Genomic DNA, 21,910 nt, shown 5'->3' on the forward strand with positions numbered 1-21,910 from the left:
TGTGCGGAGCCCTATTTTTCCATGAATTGAGTGGACGTCGGTGCTCCAATAATAATCAAAATACGAACATTTCATACCGGCAGTCACCACACACTGCCTCAAATGCCGAATGTCGCGAATTTACGACATACCACAAAAGCGATCATTGTGAAATAAACGTTTTTCAGAACGTGAAATGCGTACAACCTCTTATATGTCTGCACACGAAAACATTTTTATAAAACATACACCTTTGGTCACTCAAGTGAGAAAGAAACGAAGAAGTGAGAGCATTGTCATGTGCTTCTGCTCTGCTTCATGAGCTTGGGAACATTTGGTTTTAGCCCAGAATACCTTGCATGAGATGGCGTAGATGTCTCGTGCTTAAAGGTACGCATTTTGCGTGTACGTGGCAACTGGCATCGAAGGCAGAACACGTTTTGTGGCTTGCTTGGTCGGCGTTTTTCGATATCTGCCGAATACATAAAACGTGGCAATAAAGGGGTAAACTGGCACTGAAAAGAAAATAATCTCAGTTGTAATTTTGCAAATTACCTTTCCATTTTGCCAAAAGAATTATTGTTGCTTTGAGAAGACATTTCATGATCTAGAAAAGACTAAAACAAAATACAGGGGTTGACGCAGTCTCATCATTAAGGCAATATAGCAGTGGGGCTTACATGCAGTATGTTAATCTTGTGACATCAGAGCTTTTTTTTATCCTAAAGATGAACCATGATAGCAAAAATTGTTACAGCAGTTTTGCGAGTGAAGCGCTCCAAGCTCAATGTTTCACTGTAGTGCCCATTGAAATATTTATATAGGTGCCTAGAATGCTGTGTATTTCGGGAATGCAAGCACACCCTGTGTTTAACACAATTTTGTGCAGAGTGATTCTGGCATGGGTGGACCTGTCAAAAAAGCCCCTCGTCCACATCCTCCACTTCATTCGATAAAGCACCCGCTTCAACATCGATGGAGCGTGTGGTACTACAACAACGACAAGAAGCGCAGCTGGGAGGAGAACCAAATTGAGGTCGCCTCTTTTGACACTGTTGAGGATTTCTGGGCTCTCTTTAACCACTTGGAGGTGGCCAGTAAGCTTCGTCGTGGATGCGATTACTCTCTTTTCAAGGTGAACACACCAGTTCATTTTGTTGCAGTATAGTTTTCTTGTCTTGTGGTATATTCTGTACATCTTTGGTACTTTCTGTAAAAAAATTTGTTTGCCATATTTTTGGTCTTTTGATGGTAGGTAGGAGGTAGCCACATAGCATATGGGGCCATGACCATTAAGATGACAATCAAAACAATCTTTATTTTTCGTCACCACGCCTAAGTATATTCATCACCTATCATCACTGGTTTGAAAAATTTATTTTTTCATGTTGGATTTGTTTCTTGTGAACCCAGCACCAGCTAGTGGTTAGTCTAGCCATTGAGCGTTCAAAATTAGTTTGAACTTGCATGCTTGGACAAGATAGTGATATTTACCTGACCTTTGTGCAAACCTACGTGCATGTGTTGAGAAAGCGTACTTGGCTGACCCACATTAGGGAAAAGCCCGTCACTCATGGGGATGCGTCAGTTTATAATTTTTGTAGTTACACGGACCCTTGCTTGGATATATGAATAATAGTGTCAGCTTAGAAATCCGAGTGTAGGCAGTATTAATTGCCCATTGCTGAAGGTTTCACACGTGAATAACGTTTGAAGGTGGTCTTTTCAGCCAGTTTCTGGCAGCTTTGGTTTTACTTGTCTCGTTAAATCTGATGCGGGTGCATCTGTTGTCGCTAGCTTCTCCTATGGTGGTGGTGTCAGGCGTTTATGGGCGTGCAACTTCACCGTTAGAAACGCGTGCCTTCTTACCTGAAGTGAGTGACGAGCAAACAAGCTTTTTGTTTGAAGACAGTGCCTCAGTTTCAAGCTTTCACAGTTACAATGTTTTGTGTCAGCTTGAGACATCGCAGCTGTTCAGGGTTTTGTTTCTTTAAGGTCTCAAATGGTCTCCTTTCGCGAAACATGGTTAAGTTTTGACCTTTGGGCACAATCTTAGAGCTAGTCTGGTTAGGTGCAAGGTCCCCACATCATTTGGGGGTGCGATGTGCTAGGGCTGGCTGCAAACCTCATCCCGCGCCAGAAGGGGCCTGGAGCACATTTTGGCCCCCTAGTGGCGGCGAGAGAGGGTTAATGACCGGGTATGAAACTTCAAGCTTGAAGTTCTACCCTTATAGTGAACTTATGATAGCAAAACATATTGAATTCGAGTATGTGAATCTAAAACAAATCATTGTTTTTTACAGTCCCTTTAACCCACTTCAAACACAGGAGCAAGCAAACATTTATTAAAAAATTATTTGATTATAAAGTGATCATCTCTGAGCATCAGCATGCTAGCCCAATTGCAATGGACATTATCTGAATGAGTCAACTTTAATCCACAGTGTTTACTAATATGCGTCCCACATACAGCCTAAATTTGAAGTCACTGTCGGGGTGACTGGATAATAATTTACTCATCATTTGCGTGCACCATGAGAAAATAATGGATCTGCTGCTTTAACGTCGTGAATTGCTGTCTTACCCTCACCTCGCACTGTCATTACATGTTACTGAGAAACAGCTTCCTCGATATCGATTTCATAACTACTTTTAAGGTAGCAGTATTAAAACACATGCGACGTATTTCGAGGAACCATAATACCCAACCAAAACTCCTGGGAAATTTCGGTTACCTGCGATGCTGAAGTATTGCTCGAGTGGTGCATCATGATCTCAGAAGGCTCAGTGGAGGAGCTTTTGTTGAAACTCGTTCTATGGCATGCCCAGGGTGCAACCGCTGCGCCTATTGTGCCAATTTTGTACAATTCCCTACTGTTGCAGAGAACTGTACCAAAGCGATGAGGTTTGCCGAAATTACGCCGCACTGAGTGAAAATGTCCGAGAAGCCTCAAAATTTATCTCAGGTGCCCAAATCTCTGCGAGGAACGGAGGCCACAATGGCCCCCTGTATTTTACGCAGTAAATCAAACCAAGCGCGGAGACCCTAAACCTAAGCCACGGTGTAAGGCCCCACCGCGGTGGCCTAGTTGCTAAGATGCTCGGCTGCTGAGCAGCAGGTCGATGGATTGCATCTCGGCTGCAGGGGCTGAATTCTCGGTGGAGGTTAAAATGGTGTAGGCCCTTGTGCTGAGATTTGGGTGCACGTTAAAGAACCCCATGTGGTCGAAATTACCGGAGCCCTCCAATACATCATGTCTTATAATCCTATGGTGGTTTGGAACGTTAAACCCCATGTAATAATCAATTAGGCCACGGTGTAATTTATGCACTCGTTAGGTGAGCTCATTTGTGAGATTCGATTGACCGGATAAAGTATAAGATGAAGTGACGCTGGTGACCACGGCGGATACTCATCGGTGGGACGGTGGAACTACATGCAAAAAAAAGGCGTTAATCTGGCCATCAACGTTTCGCGGGAAATGTGAATTTATTAGTCGGCAAATGTGGTTATTTAGTGCTAGGAACGTATGCCGTGTTTTCGCGAGTGAACAAGGCCGACGTGCTGCGAATGCCGTCATTGCCAGTCACCATGTTGGTTCCCATAGCAATGGGTAATAAGAAATTTTTCAGGCTTGAAGGTGGGTCGTCTCGGGGATCCGGTGCCATCGCCGGGCCAACGGGCAATGCGCATTGTTATTTTATATGGTTGAACATGCCTTGTAAGCGAGCCAAGAAGTTGTGTCTTAAACAATGAAAGAAAATAACAAAGGTGGGGGTGGGATTCAGGGGGGTGGGGGGGGTGGGGGGGGGCCGTTGTAGCGGTTGGAAAATTGGCTGACCTTGTTTAAAATCGTGCAGAACGCTGTGAAGCTTCCTTCGCCGCTGTACATCAATGCTTCGCAAAAAAGTGTATCAAGGCTTGGAACAGGCCATTGGCACCAGTCACAGGACACAGCACATTTTGTTCAACTACTCATGTGATTATGCACCGCATAATTGAGTGCTCGCATGGCCACTGACGTCTGAAAAAGTTACTGGCAATTATTTGGGGCAGCAAAGCGAACGACGTTTTGGCTGCCCTAAAAAATAAAAAAGACGCACCTTTGTAGCAGTTTTTTCCTTTTGTCGTCCCCCCTTCTCCTTGGTTTTACAAATCTCCCGAAAGTCAAGGTCCCGAGCCTGACAGAGCCACATGTGAATTTGCAGAGTCAGTTAAATTACTGGACAGACACGGGGATTGCTAATGCGGACTTCAATGTTTGTTCTCTGAATACTACTTTCACTGAAATAGCAGCGCCCATGTTCATATTGCATTATTTAGGTGGTTGAATGTTTTGCACATATATTTATTTTTCATGGCAAGCCTTCTTTTTCGTACTGCTGAAAATTGGCTTTTCCAAGATTAAACATTTGTTATTTTTTCTGTAACCTGCTTCACATTCGAATTTCAGTGCTTCAAAAGTAATATTTTGTTGCTCCGAAAATCGCTCCAAGTTCTATTTTGGCTGTTGCACCATTGCATACTGCCAAAGCAAATGTGAATGGTTGCTGAGACAGGTAGACTTGTACCTTATATCGGTGGCGGGCTATCCCTTTTTACAGACTGATGTTTCTATTACAGTATGGCATCAAGCCCATGTGGGAAGACAGCCGGAACCAAAACGGAGGCCGTTGGCTTTTCAGCTTGAACAAAAGCCAGAGGACTACAGATTTGGACAACTACTGGCTGGAAATCGTAAGTTATCTCTTTACAAAACTTGAAAGAAGTTTGACATTGCAAGTATACCCACTTCTATTTAATAGGGTATGAATATATTGCAGTCTTGCCTGCAGATATCAAACTCAGTAAAAACTTGTTATAATTCAGTATAAAACATCTTGCAAGTTACTGTGTTTTCAGTGTATATTCCAATAACCATGTTGGCTTTATGGCAGTGCTTTAGAATTATTCTGTTTACTGGTATCATTTGTGCACACTTTTTTGTGATTTCGATGCGCTGAAAGGGGGTTGCACAAATTACGCAGATTTCACAAAATGATTTAAAGTAAAGTGCAATGGTATATTCAGTCGCCGACCCATTTTCCGGAGTTGGCGAAGACTGCAAAATAGTCTAAAAAATCTAACAGTCTGAAAAAATGGTCAAGCTTAAAAAAAACAGATAATGCAATGCTTCTTGCTGTTCATCGGGACGAAACATTTTGGTTCTTTTTGGCTATGGTAACATTGTTAGAAAGCGCGTTAGCAATCACTGCCGCAGACCGTTGCGGGCGGCAAAGTTAGTGGCTGCATGAAACCGAGCAAACAAAACATCACTCCGGTCTTAAAAAGATTCATGACGGTCTCGCATGCTTGGTGTCATTTACCAACACGGTCTGGGTTTTTTTTACTTGCACAGGCACTGTATATTATGTTTGCCTCCAACGACCATCAAAATAGCACTCTCGTGGCCGTGATCAAACCCGCATGTTTCAGGACAACTATACTCACAGTGTCCTCCAATTAGTGGACATGTCAAATTCGGCCTCCCCTGAATGGCTGGAGGTGGCGAGCAGCGCGCTGCATCTTTCCCGTCTTCTTTTTGTGCAATGCCATTTTGACGCTAAGCAGTTTTTACAACTCTTAACACAAATGAGATTTATGGAATGCGTTTCACCACAACCATTGCTGCCCCCAGAGATCCACTTTTGCAGGCGCATCTCTGAGACCGTGCAAGGACTCTAATAGAGTTAGCCGTTGAATAACGTTAACAAGGCCGCTTGCCTGACGACCCTGAAAGGTCTGTTCGCAGTCCCTGCATCGCTCTTCAAAAATCTCAACATGTTCACAAGCACGTATGAGTCCTGTTACTTTACATTTTGTCCACTTGGTTTTTTTTACGCTGCGAACGTGCTGGCGGATTCAGTGTGCCGATGTGGTCAAGTGGGCCATGCCGTCACAACTCACTGTTCTTTTGTTTGTTTTTTTTAGTAATTGATTGCGCTTCGCTGATTTGGACACCGCGAGAATAGCTCCCCAGATCAGCAGCCAAGCACTGTGCCCGCCCCCTTCCCCCTCGGAGTGCTATTGGGCTATAGCGAACAGCATCAACATATAACACGCACGGTGGCTCAAAAACACTTGGCACACTAACACGACTAACACGATGTGCACATTAACTGCCGAAAAAAACCTCCTAGAAAATAAAAACCTACCCTTGTATTATTGGTGATAAGGTTGACTGAAAAAGAAACTCTGACATTTTTCTAAACAATAAAATAAGACATCGCTTGCAAATTCGAAAGATAGTACGCGCAAAGAAGATCAGGCATGGCCTCTGCAATCGGAAGCTAGTACGCGCTTCTAATTTTGTAGGCAGCACAACTAGCTAGTGCAAGCCGAACTCAACGAAGCCAACAAAAGGTCCAGCACGGCGGTTTCCGAAATTGAGAGACATAGCTCGGAAGAAATGATTTAGTCCGGAAAGTCAATCTTTGGAACAATAAATCTTTCGAAAAATAAGTTGCGAAGGTGCATTACTGCATGGGAACCTTGACAGTGCCTTCGTGAAATGCGAAATAGCCAACAAGTTCTAATATTTGGAGTCCGAAAAATCTGTCAGCGACTGTAGTTCAACACAGGCAGTATATAAATGAAAAACTGAAAATAAATTGGAGCACTAATAAAGTGTACTTGTTTGTTTCACAGTATTGGCCCAGAATTAAACCAGTGAAATCTAGTCACACGTGATCTTGTCAGAATACCTGATTGAGATGTCTGATGGAGAATCGTCGCAGCCACTATGTCCCCGTTCTCCCAAATTTTGTCATTGTCAGTGCAATCGAGCACGTTTGAATGCTCCGTTTTTTTTTTTTGAAGCTCCTCTCGACAATGCTTGAAGGAACCTTGTCCCACAACACAGTAATATTGAAGAAGCTAAGTTTCCTCACGTAGTTCAAAAGGTCTTCTTCAACGGCAGTAAACTGGTGTACGGTGAACTACCATTAATGCGAAGTTCACTGGTACCACAAAAACTTCGCAATAATGGAACTTGCAATTAAGCAAAATGCACAAAAATGATACTTTTATTGCTTCAAATTTGACAGTTTTCAAAGAAAATAGTCTGCCATCTTCTCTTGCCCAACCTGGCTATCGCGAGCAAGCTTCTCAAGCACATGGGGGCAGCAGCTGCGCCAATTGCACCAATTTGATAAAATTTCGATTCATTGCACCGAGCTGTGCTAAAACCGTAAAATTTGCTGAAATGGCGCCACACTGCGCCAGAGAGCCCAGCCAGCCTCAAAATTTCTTCAGAAGTGCTGATTTTGCCGCGGTTCACTTCATAGGTCAATGTGTGCAGACCCCGACTATAGTGCAGATATTATACTTTAAACATTCTAGGCAACCGTCCTACGCTTGTGAGATGCCATCGACCAAATAAAGTAACGACGGTATGCGCCAATTGGTTCACTGACTGCAGCGGATACCTATCAGCGAGACGATAAAACTTAAGTAAAAAAAACTCATTGCTTTAGCCACAAACGTCTCCATCAGCGCTTTGCGGAAAATGTAAATTTTCTACCCTGAAAATGCAGCTATCAATCAATCAATCAATCAATCAATCAATCAGTTTTATTTTCACACTCGAAAGAGAGCGTACTGTACTAAAATCTACTGCAGCTTGACAGAGGTCCTATCCCGTTTTATAAATGACAGCAGCACATTGCCGAGAAAGAATAAGTGCAACACACTAAAACAAAGTAATATGTGATACAAAATACGGTTGCAAAAACAAAACAAAAGTTTATATGCATGAATACATATTTATAAATTCACACAAAAAATATGTGCCTATAAACGAAAATGCGGATTTCGTGGACTTACATTTCCATACTTGATACACAAATATATATGAACAGGTCTACACACACACGTGTATACGCTCTGTCATAACGTGTTCAATGCAGTTTCAACACGAGAATAAGAAAAGAAAAATAGGTATCATGTGTGACGTTAGTAATGACTGCGGCGTGAGTGACAAAATAGTCTTGTTTCTTGATTAGAGTTCCACAGAGTGTTTTAACGATTTTAATAATATTTGTTTTCATTGTAAACCAAACTCCGATATTAATTAGAAGAATACATTTTAGGTGAGCTATGGTTCCTGCAGCAGTAGACAGCTGTTTACTTAGGTGTTTGACGTTGTATCAAAACAACTGGCTCCCAAACTGTAAGAGAAAACGCGACTTTATTCTTCGGTCATGGCGAACTATCTCTTTTGCCGTCCCTAACGAGCTCTGTGTCCTCGGATTTCTCTTCTTCCCTCCCGGTGTCGCGCCTTCTAGTTGCTCCGTTCCGGTTCATTTTTTGAACATCATCCGGGGCGGGCCAATGTGAAACAGAGGCTTCGAGCAAGCAAATCTTTTGCACATGGCAATTCACAACAGAACCATTGGCGAAACGAATGGATCAAGCACGTGCAATGTTATCTCTCCCTAGCAATAGCTCAAGCACTCTGCCCATTTTCATGACGTCGCTTGTGCCGTGTCTTCTTGCAAGAGCACTATATCACCAACTCGGAGCTCACACAGCACCGTTGTGAGGCCTTCAACGTTAAGACTACTGCGTTAGAGTGACTTCTTGAGAACAGTTTTTGTCGTACAAATCAGGTGCTCCCACCATCCACCCCACCATGAAGCGCGTTCTGCGATAAACTTCCATTGTATTCTTATCTCCGTGACGTACTCGCGAAGAGCAGTTAGCGCAGATTCACACCATCTAGCATAACTCCAAAACGTCGGGGGGTTGTCAGGGTATACAATTGAGGGTACAACGCGTCGTGTGACGAAACGACGAGCGAAGTTTTGGCGTTGGTCATGTCTGATGTTAGCTCAAGGTCAATGGCGCGTGTGACGGCGCTCGAAAACAAAAGTATGTAAGTGCTTCTTGGACTTAAATACTTTTCTCGAGAGCAGTCTCGGGTTTCGCGGCACCAAATTGTTACGAAACGACTGGCTTCCAAACCGCAAGAGAAAACGCGACTTTATTCGGCGGTCATGGCGAACTATCTGTTTTGCGGTCCCTTGCGAGGTCTGTGTCCTCGGCTTTCTCTTCTTCTCTCCCAGTGTCGCGCGTTCTTGTTGCTCCGTTCTGGTTAATTTTTTCAACAGGCGTGACTTTCCAGCTTAGGTTTTTATAAAACGTTACACCTTAAGTAGAGACTCTGTTAACAATTTCTAAATCATCCGCATGTACGTTTATTTTTGATTGGGCTTTGCAATTGTCTGCCTTTTTGCATATAAATCACAACTTTTTATTGCTGGCATTCATTCTAAAACAGATCGCTTAAGCCCGCCTTTTAAATTCTCTGAGTGTTATGACTCTTTGACGCTCAAGTTGAGTTTCAGGTGTAGCGATAATAAATATTGGTATGCCATCCGCATAGGAGAAATGTTTTGCCTGATTCGAACTGTTTCGCATGCCACTTACGTAAATTATAAGCAGGAGTGGCCAAAAATATTCCCCTATAGAACTTCGTCTCCTACAGCCTGAAAAATCGGACTTTTCTTTTCCTAGCTCTACATATTGTGCTCGATGCCATAAGTATACTTTGAAGTGCCCCAAGGTTGTACCACGGATACCACAAGCCTGTAGCTGAACCAGTAATATTTTTTGATTCACAAGACCAAAGTTTTTCGAGAAAGCATTGTAGATACCCATAATTAACTTTTTATTCTTGAAAGCTTGTAAAAATGTTTCTTTTTGAGCTAAAAGAGCGGTCTCTGTGCAACTGTGCTTCCAGAAGCCACGTTAATAATCAGCTAATAAATAATTTTTGTATAGGTATGTTAATATTTTAGCATGAACAAACTTCGATATGCCTTTTGAGAGTAGTATCAGTAGAAGTGAAATTAGGCGATAATTACCTAGAACAATTTTATTGCCTTTTTAAAGACCGGAAATGGTCCGTACCGTGGCGATGCAAGCGTGCACAGTCATGGTGGAAGAGATGGAGAAATACAGGGTGGCAAATGTCTTAGCACTTTCGACGACCCGTCAACAGGTTTACGTGTTCGGGGGGTGCGGTATTCTTGGGACCATAGTCCAAAAGAAGTCCTCGAAAGAAGGAACTTCGCACTCACTGCCCGTTTTATGTACGACAACACTCGGTGAGGCACGCCTGTCAGATGTCGCAGTCTTCTCATGCGTGCATCGGCGAACTGGCTTGTGCAGGTTGGGGAGCTCAAAACATGGAAATAATTTTTTTTAGTAAAGCTGGCTAAATCTTAAGCGTGCACAAATTATGCGAAGAAGTAAGGTATGCAAGAATGGTGGCTTACGGAAATACATAGTTTCTTTTTTTATTTCTTGTTCTGGTTTAATTTTTTCGTATTTTGGGAAGAAAATGCTGTAGGCCCGTGTGCTCAGATTTGGGTGCGCGTTAAAAAACCCCAGGTTGTCGAAATTTCTGGAGCCTTCCACTACTGCGTCTGTCATAATCATATGGTAGTGTTGGGATGTTAAACCTCACATATCAATCAAACAATCAATCACTTGTGGAGAATACCAGTACTCCACCATTCCAATAACAGAAGGGAACACAATATTGTCAAAAACTAGCAGTTTCCATTACAATAGAACTGTTGGGCAAAGTTCCTTAAAAGTGGGACAGAAACGACCATGTGCCTCATTTCGCTGCTGCCTTTCATTAAAGCAGTATTGTGGGGAGCAGGTAGGAAGAGCGTGTTGTGCGCTCTATGGCAGAAACGACTGAAGGATGAGTGTGCGGAGCAAGCTAGCACAGCTGATGCACCAACCACTGGGTGTAGTGGAACCCCGAAAATACCAGGGTGGTAAAGATAACAGGGCAAAACAATGGTTTCGCGTGTTCGCCCGTTTGAGGAGAAAGGGCACCGATGAAGAAAGAGGGAGAGCGCTGCGAGCAATGATGTGGCAGGGAGCTGCGACGGTGTGGTGCGGGCCTTAGGAGCCTGGCTCCTAAAAAATGGTTGGCGTGCTGCAATGTGTGCTTGCGTAGTGTGTGCTGGCATGAAATGTCAGAGCATGCCGGCCGGCAAGGTGCCGATGCAGGACTCACGCCAGCCGACAGGCCTCGCAGCGAAGCCGGGTGTTACGACTCGGGCCGCCAGGGTCCTGGGCCGGCATTTCTCCGCTGTTTCTGTGCAGAGCTAATAGAAGGAGCTGACAAGGTGATGGTGAGTTAAGGCAACATTTATGTACAACCTAAAAAGAGACGCTACGTATTCGGCACTGTAGCCGACAGCTTAAGGAGCTCGCACTGATGTGCGATGAGGAGTCTTCAGGTGATCTGATGATGTCGTCTGTTCTCGGGCACTTCGACGTTTAGGTCTGCTCCTTGGCCCCGCGCCGCTAATTTCTTTTATAGGCCTTGATGACCCTGCCGTCAGCAGCTTTCAATCAGGAACCGCCTCTAGATAGCACCTGGGGCGAGTGGTATTGCCAAACTTTGCATAAGACGCGCTAGCACCGCCGAGCTAGATAAGGTCGACTGCATCTTCAAGCTGGAACGGACCCGGGGGTGGAGGGAGCTTGCCACGTGTTGCGTAAGACGTGCCAGCGCCGCCGGGCTAGGTGACGTTGACCTGGCTCGCTTGCTGGTTTTGACGCTATTTGCATTTGCAGGAGCAATGAAGTTTAATTTGGACTCCATGGCAAAACACAGGGCAAACATTTTGCCAGTTACAGCAGTTTCTGGCCCCTAGGACACACTTGCTGACACATGCTAGCCTGGGAACGAGGCACCATCGGGAAGAGCACGCTCGATTCTCCTAAGTGGGACATATCAATCTCACTTTTTTTCCAGAAAGTACTGGGTTCATTTACCAAATTTGTTTTGTACTATTTCTTTGTGGTTTATACTTACTGGGCATCCCAGATGACTCTGCCCAAGATTAAAAAAGACCGTGCACTTGAAAACCTTCTACCTGTTGTATAATAATGGTAATTGTATGCACATAAAACCTCTATTTCTTCTCAAAAGTAAGCACTACTTAGTCACCTTACTTAGCCAACAATTTATTCCTGCTATAGTCTGTAAAATATCAACTTCATGCTGTAGGTCACGCCAAAAGACCCCATACTCACCTTAATTTTTCATTTGAACCTTAAGGACCCATTTAGGGCATGTATAAGGATGAAGAAAATTTTACTAAATACAGTCAAACCCCTCTGTAAGAGACACGATATAAGAGAGAAATAGGAATGGGAGACATCATTAAACTTACACAAAAATATGGGGGATAAGATAAAGCATAAAAGGTCCTCTGCTTATAACAGATATCTCATTTAAAAAGACTAGAATCGTTGCCTAGAGCATGCCTTTTATAAGAAGATTTAACTGTATAAAAAAATAACAAATTAGTACAAATAAATGAAAAATATTTTTGCAGGATCTTAGAACACATATGAAAAAATGTACCTATACAAATTTAAAAACACGTGTAACTAAAATTTACGCCTACAAGAGCATTATACACAGCGACAGTTGTAGCATTTTAATGGGCTTTCAATTCAGAGGAGCACTTAGTAGCTGTTTCAATGCGCACGAGTCACGCTCTAGACGAAGGCTTCCGGTAAGTGATTCCATTCTTTAATGGCGAAAGGAAGAAATGACTTGCTTAATGCAACCGTCCTACCGAAAGGGCGCTGGAAGCTTTGTGAATTAAATAGTTGACGAGAGTAGCGGACGGGAGAAAGTAGGAGCAATGCAAATGGTGAAAATTATAATATAACTTATGAAATAAACAGTGCAGAAAAATTGAGTCTGTCAGCTAGATTCTGCAATAATAAAGATTTCCCAATGGAAGTGATGCCTAACGAGTTACCGTAGTTGGACGTGATGAACTGGGCGGCCTTATTCTGAATACATTCCAAAAGAATAATCAGATAGGTATGGTGAGGACCCCAAGGTTGCACCTATATTTGAGCTTTGTGCGAATGAAAGTTATGTATCCAATTTTACAGACTATAGGAAGTGATAGGCATGAAGTTCCTTGGATGTAACCAAGCTTTTTTGATGTGTCGGCAACCAAGTGAGTCACATGATCCCAGCATGCGAGGTTGTTAGAAATTGGCATGACAAGGTATCAGTTTTTGTTGACATATGCCAAGTTCATTGAGTTTAAATTGTAGATTTATTCAGAGCTCGACTGCTTTCGAGATACGCGCATGACTTAGCGCATGCAAAAGTTTGTTTGATTCAACCATATTGAACGCCAGTTTAAGTAGGTCATTTCGTAGAATTTTTGATCGTCAGGGGTGGTTGATTTGGCTATAGAAGATGCAAGCGTCTGCAAATATTCAATTGAATGATGAAATTACTGATGGTAGATTGTTCACATATATAAGGAAGAGTAATGGGCTGTGCACTGACCCCTGAGGGGTGCGGGATTTAACAGGCGCTGCAGTGGTGGGAAGACCGGCAATGCCACTCAGCTGAGATGAATGTGCTAGGAAGCATCGAAGCTAGGGCTGTACCCAAGAATAATTTCCGAGAAGTGTTTTTGTGTAGAACGGCTAATTTTGGCAACTGGTGGTTGATGTGGAGGCACGTGAATACTTGAGTATCACCCAAAAAGTTAAACAATAAAAATTTCAGGGGGTGTCAAACCCCCCTCTACCCCCATCTAGTTACGGCGCTGATCGGATCTACGACAAAGTTGAAGTGTCTAAGTTTCAACAGGAGAGTTTGATTATTAGTTGTCGATGAGTGACACGATCGAAGGCTTTAGAGATGTCAGTGTATACGACGTCAGTTTTAGCCACTCTTTCTAGTGCATGAACTCGAACGGCGAGGTTGCTAACCATTCGTTTGAGTTATCAGTTCAAATAAGAGTTAGCTCCACCAGTACAGCAATTTAACCTTGTTCACGACTAGAAAAAGCACTGGCTATATAAGGGACATGGCGAACTATTTGTTAGTAGGGCCATGGTTCAGTTCGACCTCTGCTTACATCAGAAGTAAAAGACTTACAACATGAAAATTGATACATAACAAGTACAATGCCTGGCGTTGCGATCCACATAGGCAACCATACAGGCCGAGTAGGGGCATGGCACCGCAAGAACACAACGGTCAATAAAAGAAATGCTGATGTCGTACAGCAACTAACTAAAATAAAGCATTTATTTTGTGTTAAAATCTCTCTGGTTCTTTTTTTTTCTGAAAAACTTTTGTTGTATGGAGGCTTGGTAAATCAGCGTAGACTGTATTTCGAATATTTTTCTTCAATGTAGCGACAAATATACCCGTTATTTGCAATTAAAACAGCATCGTGTTTGAAAATATTTCTATATAAAGGATAATCCTATCTGCACTCTAGTTGTGTTAGAAGTTTCAAGAGCATTGCAAAAGGTCAGAGATAGTTGTCCACCAAGAATGGGAGTCACGCCGATAACAAAGCTTATTAAAATTCAAGTGCTTTCCCCCATCAAATTGAGAATATTTGCCCAGGTCCAGATTTGTGCATGCCTTGAAAATAACATATAAAATCATGCATTTCGCCTGAAGTGTGCTTTTATTACTTGCCACTTTCACTTTTTATAATTCTTTAACTGAAATGGGGAAAGAGTTTGGAGATCAGCAACGCTACTAAAATAACACTTAAATGTACAGGTCATCTAAAGAACACATTACTGCTACCAGCTTTTCGATAAGAACTTTTAAACTGCCTCCTCCAAAGAGTGCTCTCGATATCGCACAATTTTTATAATACCCACCGTTACTCTACAGAAACACAAATTTTCGCCGCTAACAATCAAGAATTTGTGCGCTGAATATAGCCATTTAGGTCGACTATTTATTTATTTATTTATTTATTTATTTATTTATTTATTTATTTATTTATTTATTTATTTATTTATTTATTTAGAAATACTGTAAACCCTCTATTGAGGTTCATTACAGGAAAGGAGCGACCCACTTTACCAACCAATTAGGCTGATAACTATACATTTCACAATAACAAACCAAGTATACATAGATACAAATAAGTGAAAGCTCTGCATTCTAAACGGAAAACACACACCCTGATTCGCAATGCAGCAGATAACAATCGCTGTATTCTTTACAATAAATCACATAAATGTAAATCAATAATTGCGAAAATTCATTAACATCACCAACAATTTTCACGAATTGCTTCCTGTTATTTAGGTACGCTTTAATCTAAATATGTAAAAGTTGACCCAGTCCAGCACAGCAAAGCCTATACAGTAATCTGTCGTGAGAAACCTTATCGAAGGCGTTAGAAAAATCTATGCAGATGACATCCATTTGTTCATTCATATCTAAAGCTGTCGCAAAGTCATGGATAGTTTCACTAACCATTGTTGTAATCGACGCTTTACTCTTAAAGCCATGCTAAGAAAGATAGAAGTAATTTTTACTTTCCAGGAATGTGATCATTTGTTTGACAATGATATGTTCTAATATTATGCAGCAGAGAGATGTGAGCGACACGGGACGGTAATTATTGGCAGACAGCCGATCACCACTCTTAAACACAAGGACCACTACAGCTGTACGCGTCAGGTTGCACTGAACTAGTACAAAGAGACTTTTAAAGAACTACTAAGTAGTAAGATATACATTCCGCATAACGCTGCAAAAAAGGCGTGGGTATTTCATCTGGCCCGGATGCTCTTTTAGAATCAAAAGACAATAGATTCTTCAGTACTGGAAACAAAGAGGTGGGTATTTCATCAGGCTCACATGATTTTTTTAGAAACAAGAGACAATAGACTGTTCAATACTTCTTTTCGACTGATAGCAATATGGCCCACCACAATGGTCTAGTGGCTAAGGTACTCGGCTGCTGACCCGCAGGTCGCAGGATCGAATCCCGGTTGCGGTGCCTACATTTCCGATGGAGGTGGAAATGTTGAAGGCCCGTGTGCTCAGATTGGGGGGCTTGTTTGAAACCCCAGGTGGTCGAAATTTCCGGAGCCCTCAACTACGTCGTCTCTCGTAATCATATGAGGGTTTTGGGACGTTAAACCCCACATATCATTCAATCAATGATAGCTGATAGCAATATTGCCCATCAGCTCAGATAAGCTGCATATTACATCATTTGTTGCAATGTCACATCGACGTCTTGTAACAACTGACTGAAATAAAATGTTAAGACTATCTGTAATATCAACATTCTGCATCGCGATTTCATTTTCACCTGTCAGCTGGTGAAGTTTATCGTGCCAATTGTACATATAAAGTCAGAACCTGAAAGATAAATGTTTAATGAAATAACACAACTTTTTACCAAGAAAAGCACGCTTGAATTCTAACAAGTCTTTGTTTAATTATTTTCGTACACGTGTTATTTCCTTGGAGCACTGGTTTCTTCTCCGCAGCGTTTTTTACTTTCGCGTCTTACGAATAATATCTCATATTAGCCACGGATTGCGCTTTTTATACCTCTTTGCTCTACTGGGTAAGAATTTGTCGATGCAATCATTCATAGCTTTAACTCGTTGCCACAATTAAACTGTTTCGCACTCGGATGCGTGCTCAAAATGACGAAATGAATACCCCAACATGCCAAAAACGGAACTGTAATCTGCGTTCGTGTAATGCTTCACTCGCACGGTCTCTTAGGTTCTAGTTCGTGAAACACTAAGTGGAATAGTAAGAGAGATTAATCTATGATCAGAAACTTTCTCATCAACACATATAGTATAATTGCGCACTTTGTTTGAAAGGAACACTAGATCCACTACTGACCAAGACGGAGGTGTTATCGTTGTATAATTGCGCACTATTTGTGTTAGGCTATGAGCAAACATATTTTCCAACATCTTTTCACCACTATCAGTCTCAACGTGACCAGGCGAAAAAGTTTCGCATTTAATGTAGGCAGATTAAAGCCTTCAGTAAGAATTACCCTAGTGTTCTTATTTACATGGACACAAAGAAACTTCTTCAATTTATCAAGATAATCTGATGCTGTGGCATGTGGAATGTACAAGACTCCAAGAAGGTATACTTTGTTAAAAGGCTTATTCTACACCACACAATTTCTGGTACATCGCTTTGAACTTGTGAGAACACAACAGAGTTTTCTACTATGATAGCAACCCCGCCCCCGAATCAGTTACCATCACTTCTAAGGGTTTGGTAGCCTTCTGGCACAATGCAGTTATCAGGGACACAACTGTGTTTCCACGTTTCAGTTATGGCCACCAGATGAGGACTTCGCGATAATAAAATGTATTTGGGTTCAGTTACTTTTTTAACAATAATTCGGGCATCAAATAGAAGAAGCCGGAGCTATGTCTGTGGCGAAAAAAGACCGTTCCTCACGCTTTACATAACGTGCTCTCATTTCCTCTACTGCTCCTTCTTGCATCGAATGCTTCAGGAGCATTTCTCTGTTTCTGTTTACGTGCAAGATTTCGATAGAGGTATCGTTCTTCTCGTTTGACATCCCAGCCGTATATATCACCATTTATTTCCATCTTATTTGGTACCAACATAACCTGTGCATCATTGGCCCATTTTGAAGCTGCACTTTTCCATAGCTTGCACCTTATTTCAACTGTTTCTAGGGGGTAGTCGTTGCGTGCATCTATGCATCTTCTGTGGTTACCCATCTGACAAACGCGAAGCGGGGGCGGCGCGCACGGCACGCATGAAGGTAAGACATGAAGACGTGGCCAGGCATGAAGGCCAGCGCTGTGGACGCATCCGCATATGTGTCCTTCTTCTTCTCTTCAAGCTGAAAACAAAACAAGAAAAGAGAAAGCGAAAATGAAAACTACTTTCGCATTTGCAGTGCCACTCCTCAGTTGCTGCAGAAGTGCCTGAACTGTATCTCGTTAAAGTGACAATGACTAATGCCTCCAAAGAAATGTGGTGCGGCGTTCAAAAGTTTGTGCTGTTTGTGGAGAGCGCTTTTCTTAGTGATATTGCGTTGTTCCACTGCCCGTGCATAAAGTGGCACCCGACATTCAACTTTTTTTTTTAATGTGGGTAATCATTTGCTCGTTCTCGAGGAGAAGTGAGATTAGGCGTGGGTGGAAAATCTTAGACCACGGTGACGACAACAGATCTTCGGAGGTTGATTTTTCACATGCTTTGCTATCTTAGGCCTCACCGCGTGTTCGCTACACTGTTTCGAATAGTTTCGATTTCTTACCTAACCTTACCACCATTCTCGGCAGTCACAACGGGTAGGCATAATCCACTTTCATGACTATACCCAAATGGCTATGAGCACGACGTCTGCACTTACGTCATCGGTATGCAACCTTATGTCATCGGTACTTTGCAAGGCATTTTCCATGTGTCGCTTGTCAGAGCGGCACTGCGGTCCCCCTAGGAGTATGTTGAAGAACCGAAGCAAAGGTGGGGCAAAAACTACATCCCTGCAGGGCCAAGGCGCCATTACATAGTGAAGAGGACCGATTCACACAGTCAGTGGTACGTAAAGCGGCCCATGGCCAAGTTCACGTCATTCCGCATAAAGCAGGATGGGATTTGCACAGGAGAAAGTTGGGGGAATTATGTTTTGAAGTGGCGCATCTGCGTTGTACGCAGCGCTGTATAAAAGTGATCATCGTGGCTGTCTGCACAAATCGACGAGCTTGCAGGGAGATTCGTCATTTGAATGTTTACGTTCGATCCCCGACGGCAAGTTATGTTTACGCCCACTTTACTTTCTTAACATTTACAACATAATTATTATAATTAACATTTCCTATGCTTCATTCGGCATTATTGTCTAAGTTTCCTTTATTTATTGTGCACAAGAAAAAACGAGCCCTTAATTAGTCTACGATTGTCTGATGCAGTTTGAGACTTGAAAGTTTCATTCAGCAAATCAGTGCATACTTTTTCACTATTATTTGCGTGAATATCAATGCCACAAGATAGGGATTTTATTCTAATCGCAAAATTGTGGACTTTCACACGTCTACTACTCACTTTTTATTCCTGAAGCCTGCAGCTATATCATGACACAATAGGTTTTGTTAGTTATGTAGCATTTTTAATGAAATCCCTTAGGTTTTATGACATCTGTCAAGCTGGTCAAGTTGTAACTTTCCATTTAACAATATTTTGTAATGCTAGTGGTATATATATTTTACCAGTTGCTGTGCCTGATAGGAGATGGCTTTGAGGAGGACATCAGCGGCGATATAAATGGCGCAGTCGTGCAGGTCCGTCCAAAGTTCGACAAGCTTGCTGTCTGGACTGCTGATGTGCACCAAGCTTGCAATAACACTATGATCGGGTGAGTTTGTTTTTATTTATTTATTTACATAGTTCCTTAAACGCCACAGTGGCATTACTGCATTGGGTGTATATACAAAGTCAGAACAGGTAATGACATTTCTGTGATAGTAAGCAATAGCATAATAAAAACATAATTATAACAACATGCAACAATCGCAGCGCATAAACAAAAAAAATTTGGTACAATATGGCACATAGCAAACAGGTACAAAAGGTGAAATACACTAGTCATATGAAAACAACAATGAAAAAAACACACCCCTCCCCCTGTTGTACTATATCTTCTGGAAGTTCATTGCACTCTCTAATTGTTTTTAAAAAGAAGTTGGCTTTTTTATGACCTTAAATGTTCATCTGGGGCCTACAATGACTGTCTTGCATGTTGAAAAGTTGCAACGTGAGAGGCAGTCGACAGTGAAAACTTATCTCCCGAACAGTGACACCCAGAAGGGGTTGAAGGGAGAGACTGGACTTGTGGATCAAAATATTACCACAAAACAAACTTTCTGGAAATTTTTGTCAACTTTCTTTCTGCCTATAGATATCAAAAAGAACCTGTAGATGGCATAGTATCACATTCTGATGAGTACTTATTTTTGTTATTACGTTCTAAAGTTAGCTTCACGTGTTATGTCCAATCAAAAACTCCCCTCGACATATTTGCAATTTTATCCCACTTTCTGTGCTTTTTATTACATTACTTTTCAATTCAGTGGTCAGATTTTCATTATTGTTGATTATGCAAGGTTATGACTACCACGGACATTAAAACCAATATTATAAAACGTCTAGTAAAAAGTTATTGCGAGATCAAACCACCAAAAATACTGAGGTTCCCAACCATGACTGTGGTGAAAACGTCTACAGTTGCTGACTGATATATCAGACCTGGTTGGGACCACAAATTTGTCCAAATATTGTACCCCTGTCACATGGCATTTGAAAAGACAATCGCAGCGAATGATATTCCTAACAATTGTTGTGAAATATTGCGTTCTGCGTCTAAACGGTTATGCAAGATGACATTTGCCATTGATGTCAATGTTTAAGGGCAAGCTGAATTGATACCCAGAAGTTGGCGCATTTATTTACATAGCATTGTCCAGCTGGTTCAACATGTAGTGCGATATGAAACAGCATCAGCAGAATAAAAATGCTCGTACACATTCAAAGCAAAACTACCTCAAAGCCACTCACAGCTTGCAGACGGCAATATTTGGAACCATGGCAGCATTTGAAACCATGGCAGCATTCATAATTTTGTAATCGCGATGAATGATGATCAGTGCAATCGAATATGATTTTTCTCCAGCTGCTGCGAATGAAGCATCTGAACCGACTGAAGTGCCTCAAGCATGCCATTGAAAAAAATATCACCGATGAAGAGGAATGTGTAGCTGTGCCTACACCCCGATTCATTTACGTTTGGCTTCGACTTGGCCGGAGATTAACATAGAATTGTGGTCACCAATTATCCAAGAAAGGATAATTGGTTTAAAAACACTCTTTTTAAACTGGTGTCCAACACTTGCATGTGCATTTTGGTGATAGCGACAACGGCAACGGTGCACCAAACGGCGAGCGTTTTTATTGCTACCTGCAGGAAGCGCTATAGCGTTAAGTCAAAGTTAGGGAAAGAAAATATAGGTGCATAAATTGCTTCTATTATCACCTTCTACGTTCAAAAGTTACCGAAAATTTAATTACCACCTTTAATAAACATCTGAACATTCCTTACACTTGCTTTAAGGTGTCGATTTTGTAACCTCTTGTCAAGCGCCTGCTGACGACAGTACACATGTTACGTGCGCTTCCACGAGTTCAGTGAACACTTTCAGCAGGCAAATGCCATTAGGTGTGAAATTTTTTTTCCTGTGCCCATGTAGCAGCCACAAAAACGACATTAATACCTAATGTCATTCGCAGCGAATGACTATACAGGTGCCGTATGACAGGGGTATGGCAGTCCAAAAAAAAAAGTTCTGGGCGTGGTTGATAACAAAGCTAGTTTGGATTATAGCAGCCGAAAAAATCCCCAATAATGCCCTTAGTCATGCTGTGCTCAGGGACAAGCCGATTTGGTTGTAATTGGGCTACGACAACATCGTCGGTGCATTGTGCAGCACAATTGGTGGCTCCATGGCACCAAGGGAACAAATTATGATGCTGGTCGCAAAAACGTGCATGCAACGTCAAGTATGTCTGTTGGGATTTAATGATGTGCTCTGGGTTTTTTTAACTTGCACTGACATTGCGACAACGAAAGCCTCCAGGATTTCGCGTTCACTGAAACGCTGCTGCCACGGCCATGACCAAAGCTGTATGTTGTTTCAGGTCAGTATCAAAGCACCATAACCACGGAATGCTACTGAGCAACCACAACGGCAGAGAACCTGTGACATGCAGGACTGCTCAAATACATTTGACACACTACCAACATGACCACATGCGAAATGACAGAACCCCCCCCCCACCCCTAATGACCTATTGATGATCACGATAAGGCTGACTAGATGTATAAGGTTGCACCCATGAGATCAGATGCAGTGGCTCATGTCACCTAGCCATGATAGTACACAGTAAAGTTAAGTACCATTACTGTGTATTGAAGGATAGAATTTTATTCGTGCCTTGATTGTACCAACCAAATCCTCCTCCTCATTCCTACCCAC

At 42.2% G+C, this 21,910-nt stretch overlaps 1 protein-coding gene across 1 annotated transcript; it reads left to right on the forward strand.

Moving 5' to 3' along the window:
• Positions 1-878: 878 nt before the first annotated feature.
• On the forward strand, positions 879-19,240 carry LOC119185399 (eukaryotic translation initiation factor 4E-like). Its single transcript, XM_075876654.1, has 3 exons — positions 879-1,114; positions 4,604-4,717; positions 19,094-19,240. The coding sequence occupies exons 1-3, from the start codon at positions 881-883 to the stop codon at positions 19,238-19,240; spliced, it is 495 nt and encodes a 164-aa protein (XP_075732769.1). The 5' UTR covers positions 879-880.
• Positions 19,241-21,910: the final 2,670 nt, after the last annotated feature.

Source organism: Rhipicephalus microplus, chromosome X (genome assembly GCF_043290135.1).
Source record: "Rhipicephalus microplus isolate Deutch F79 chromosome X, USDA_Rmic, whole genome shotgun sequence".
In the NCBI taxonomy this organism is placed as follows: domain Eukaryota; kingdom Metazoa; phylum Arthropoda; class Arachnida; order Ixodida; family Ixodidae; genus Rhipicephalus; species Rhipicephalus microplus.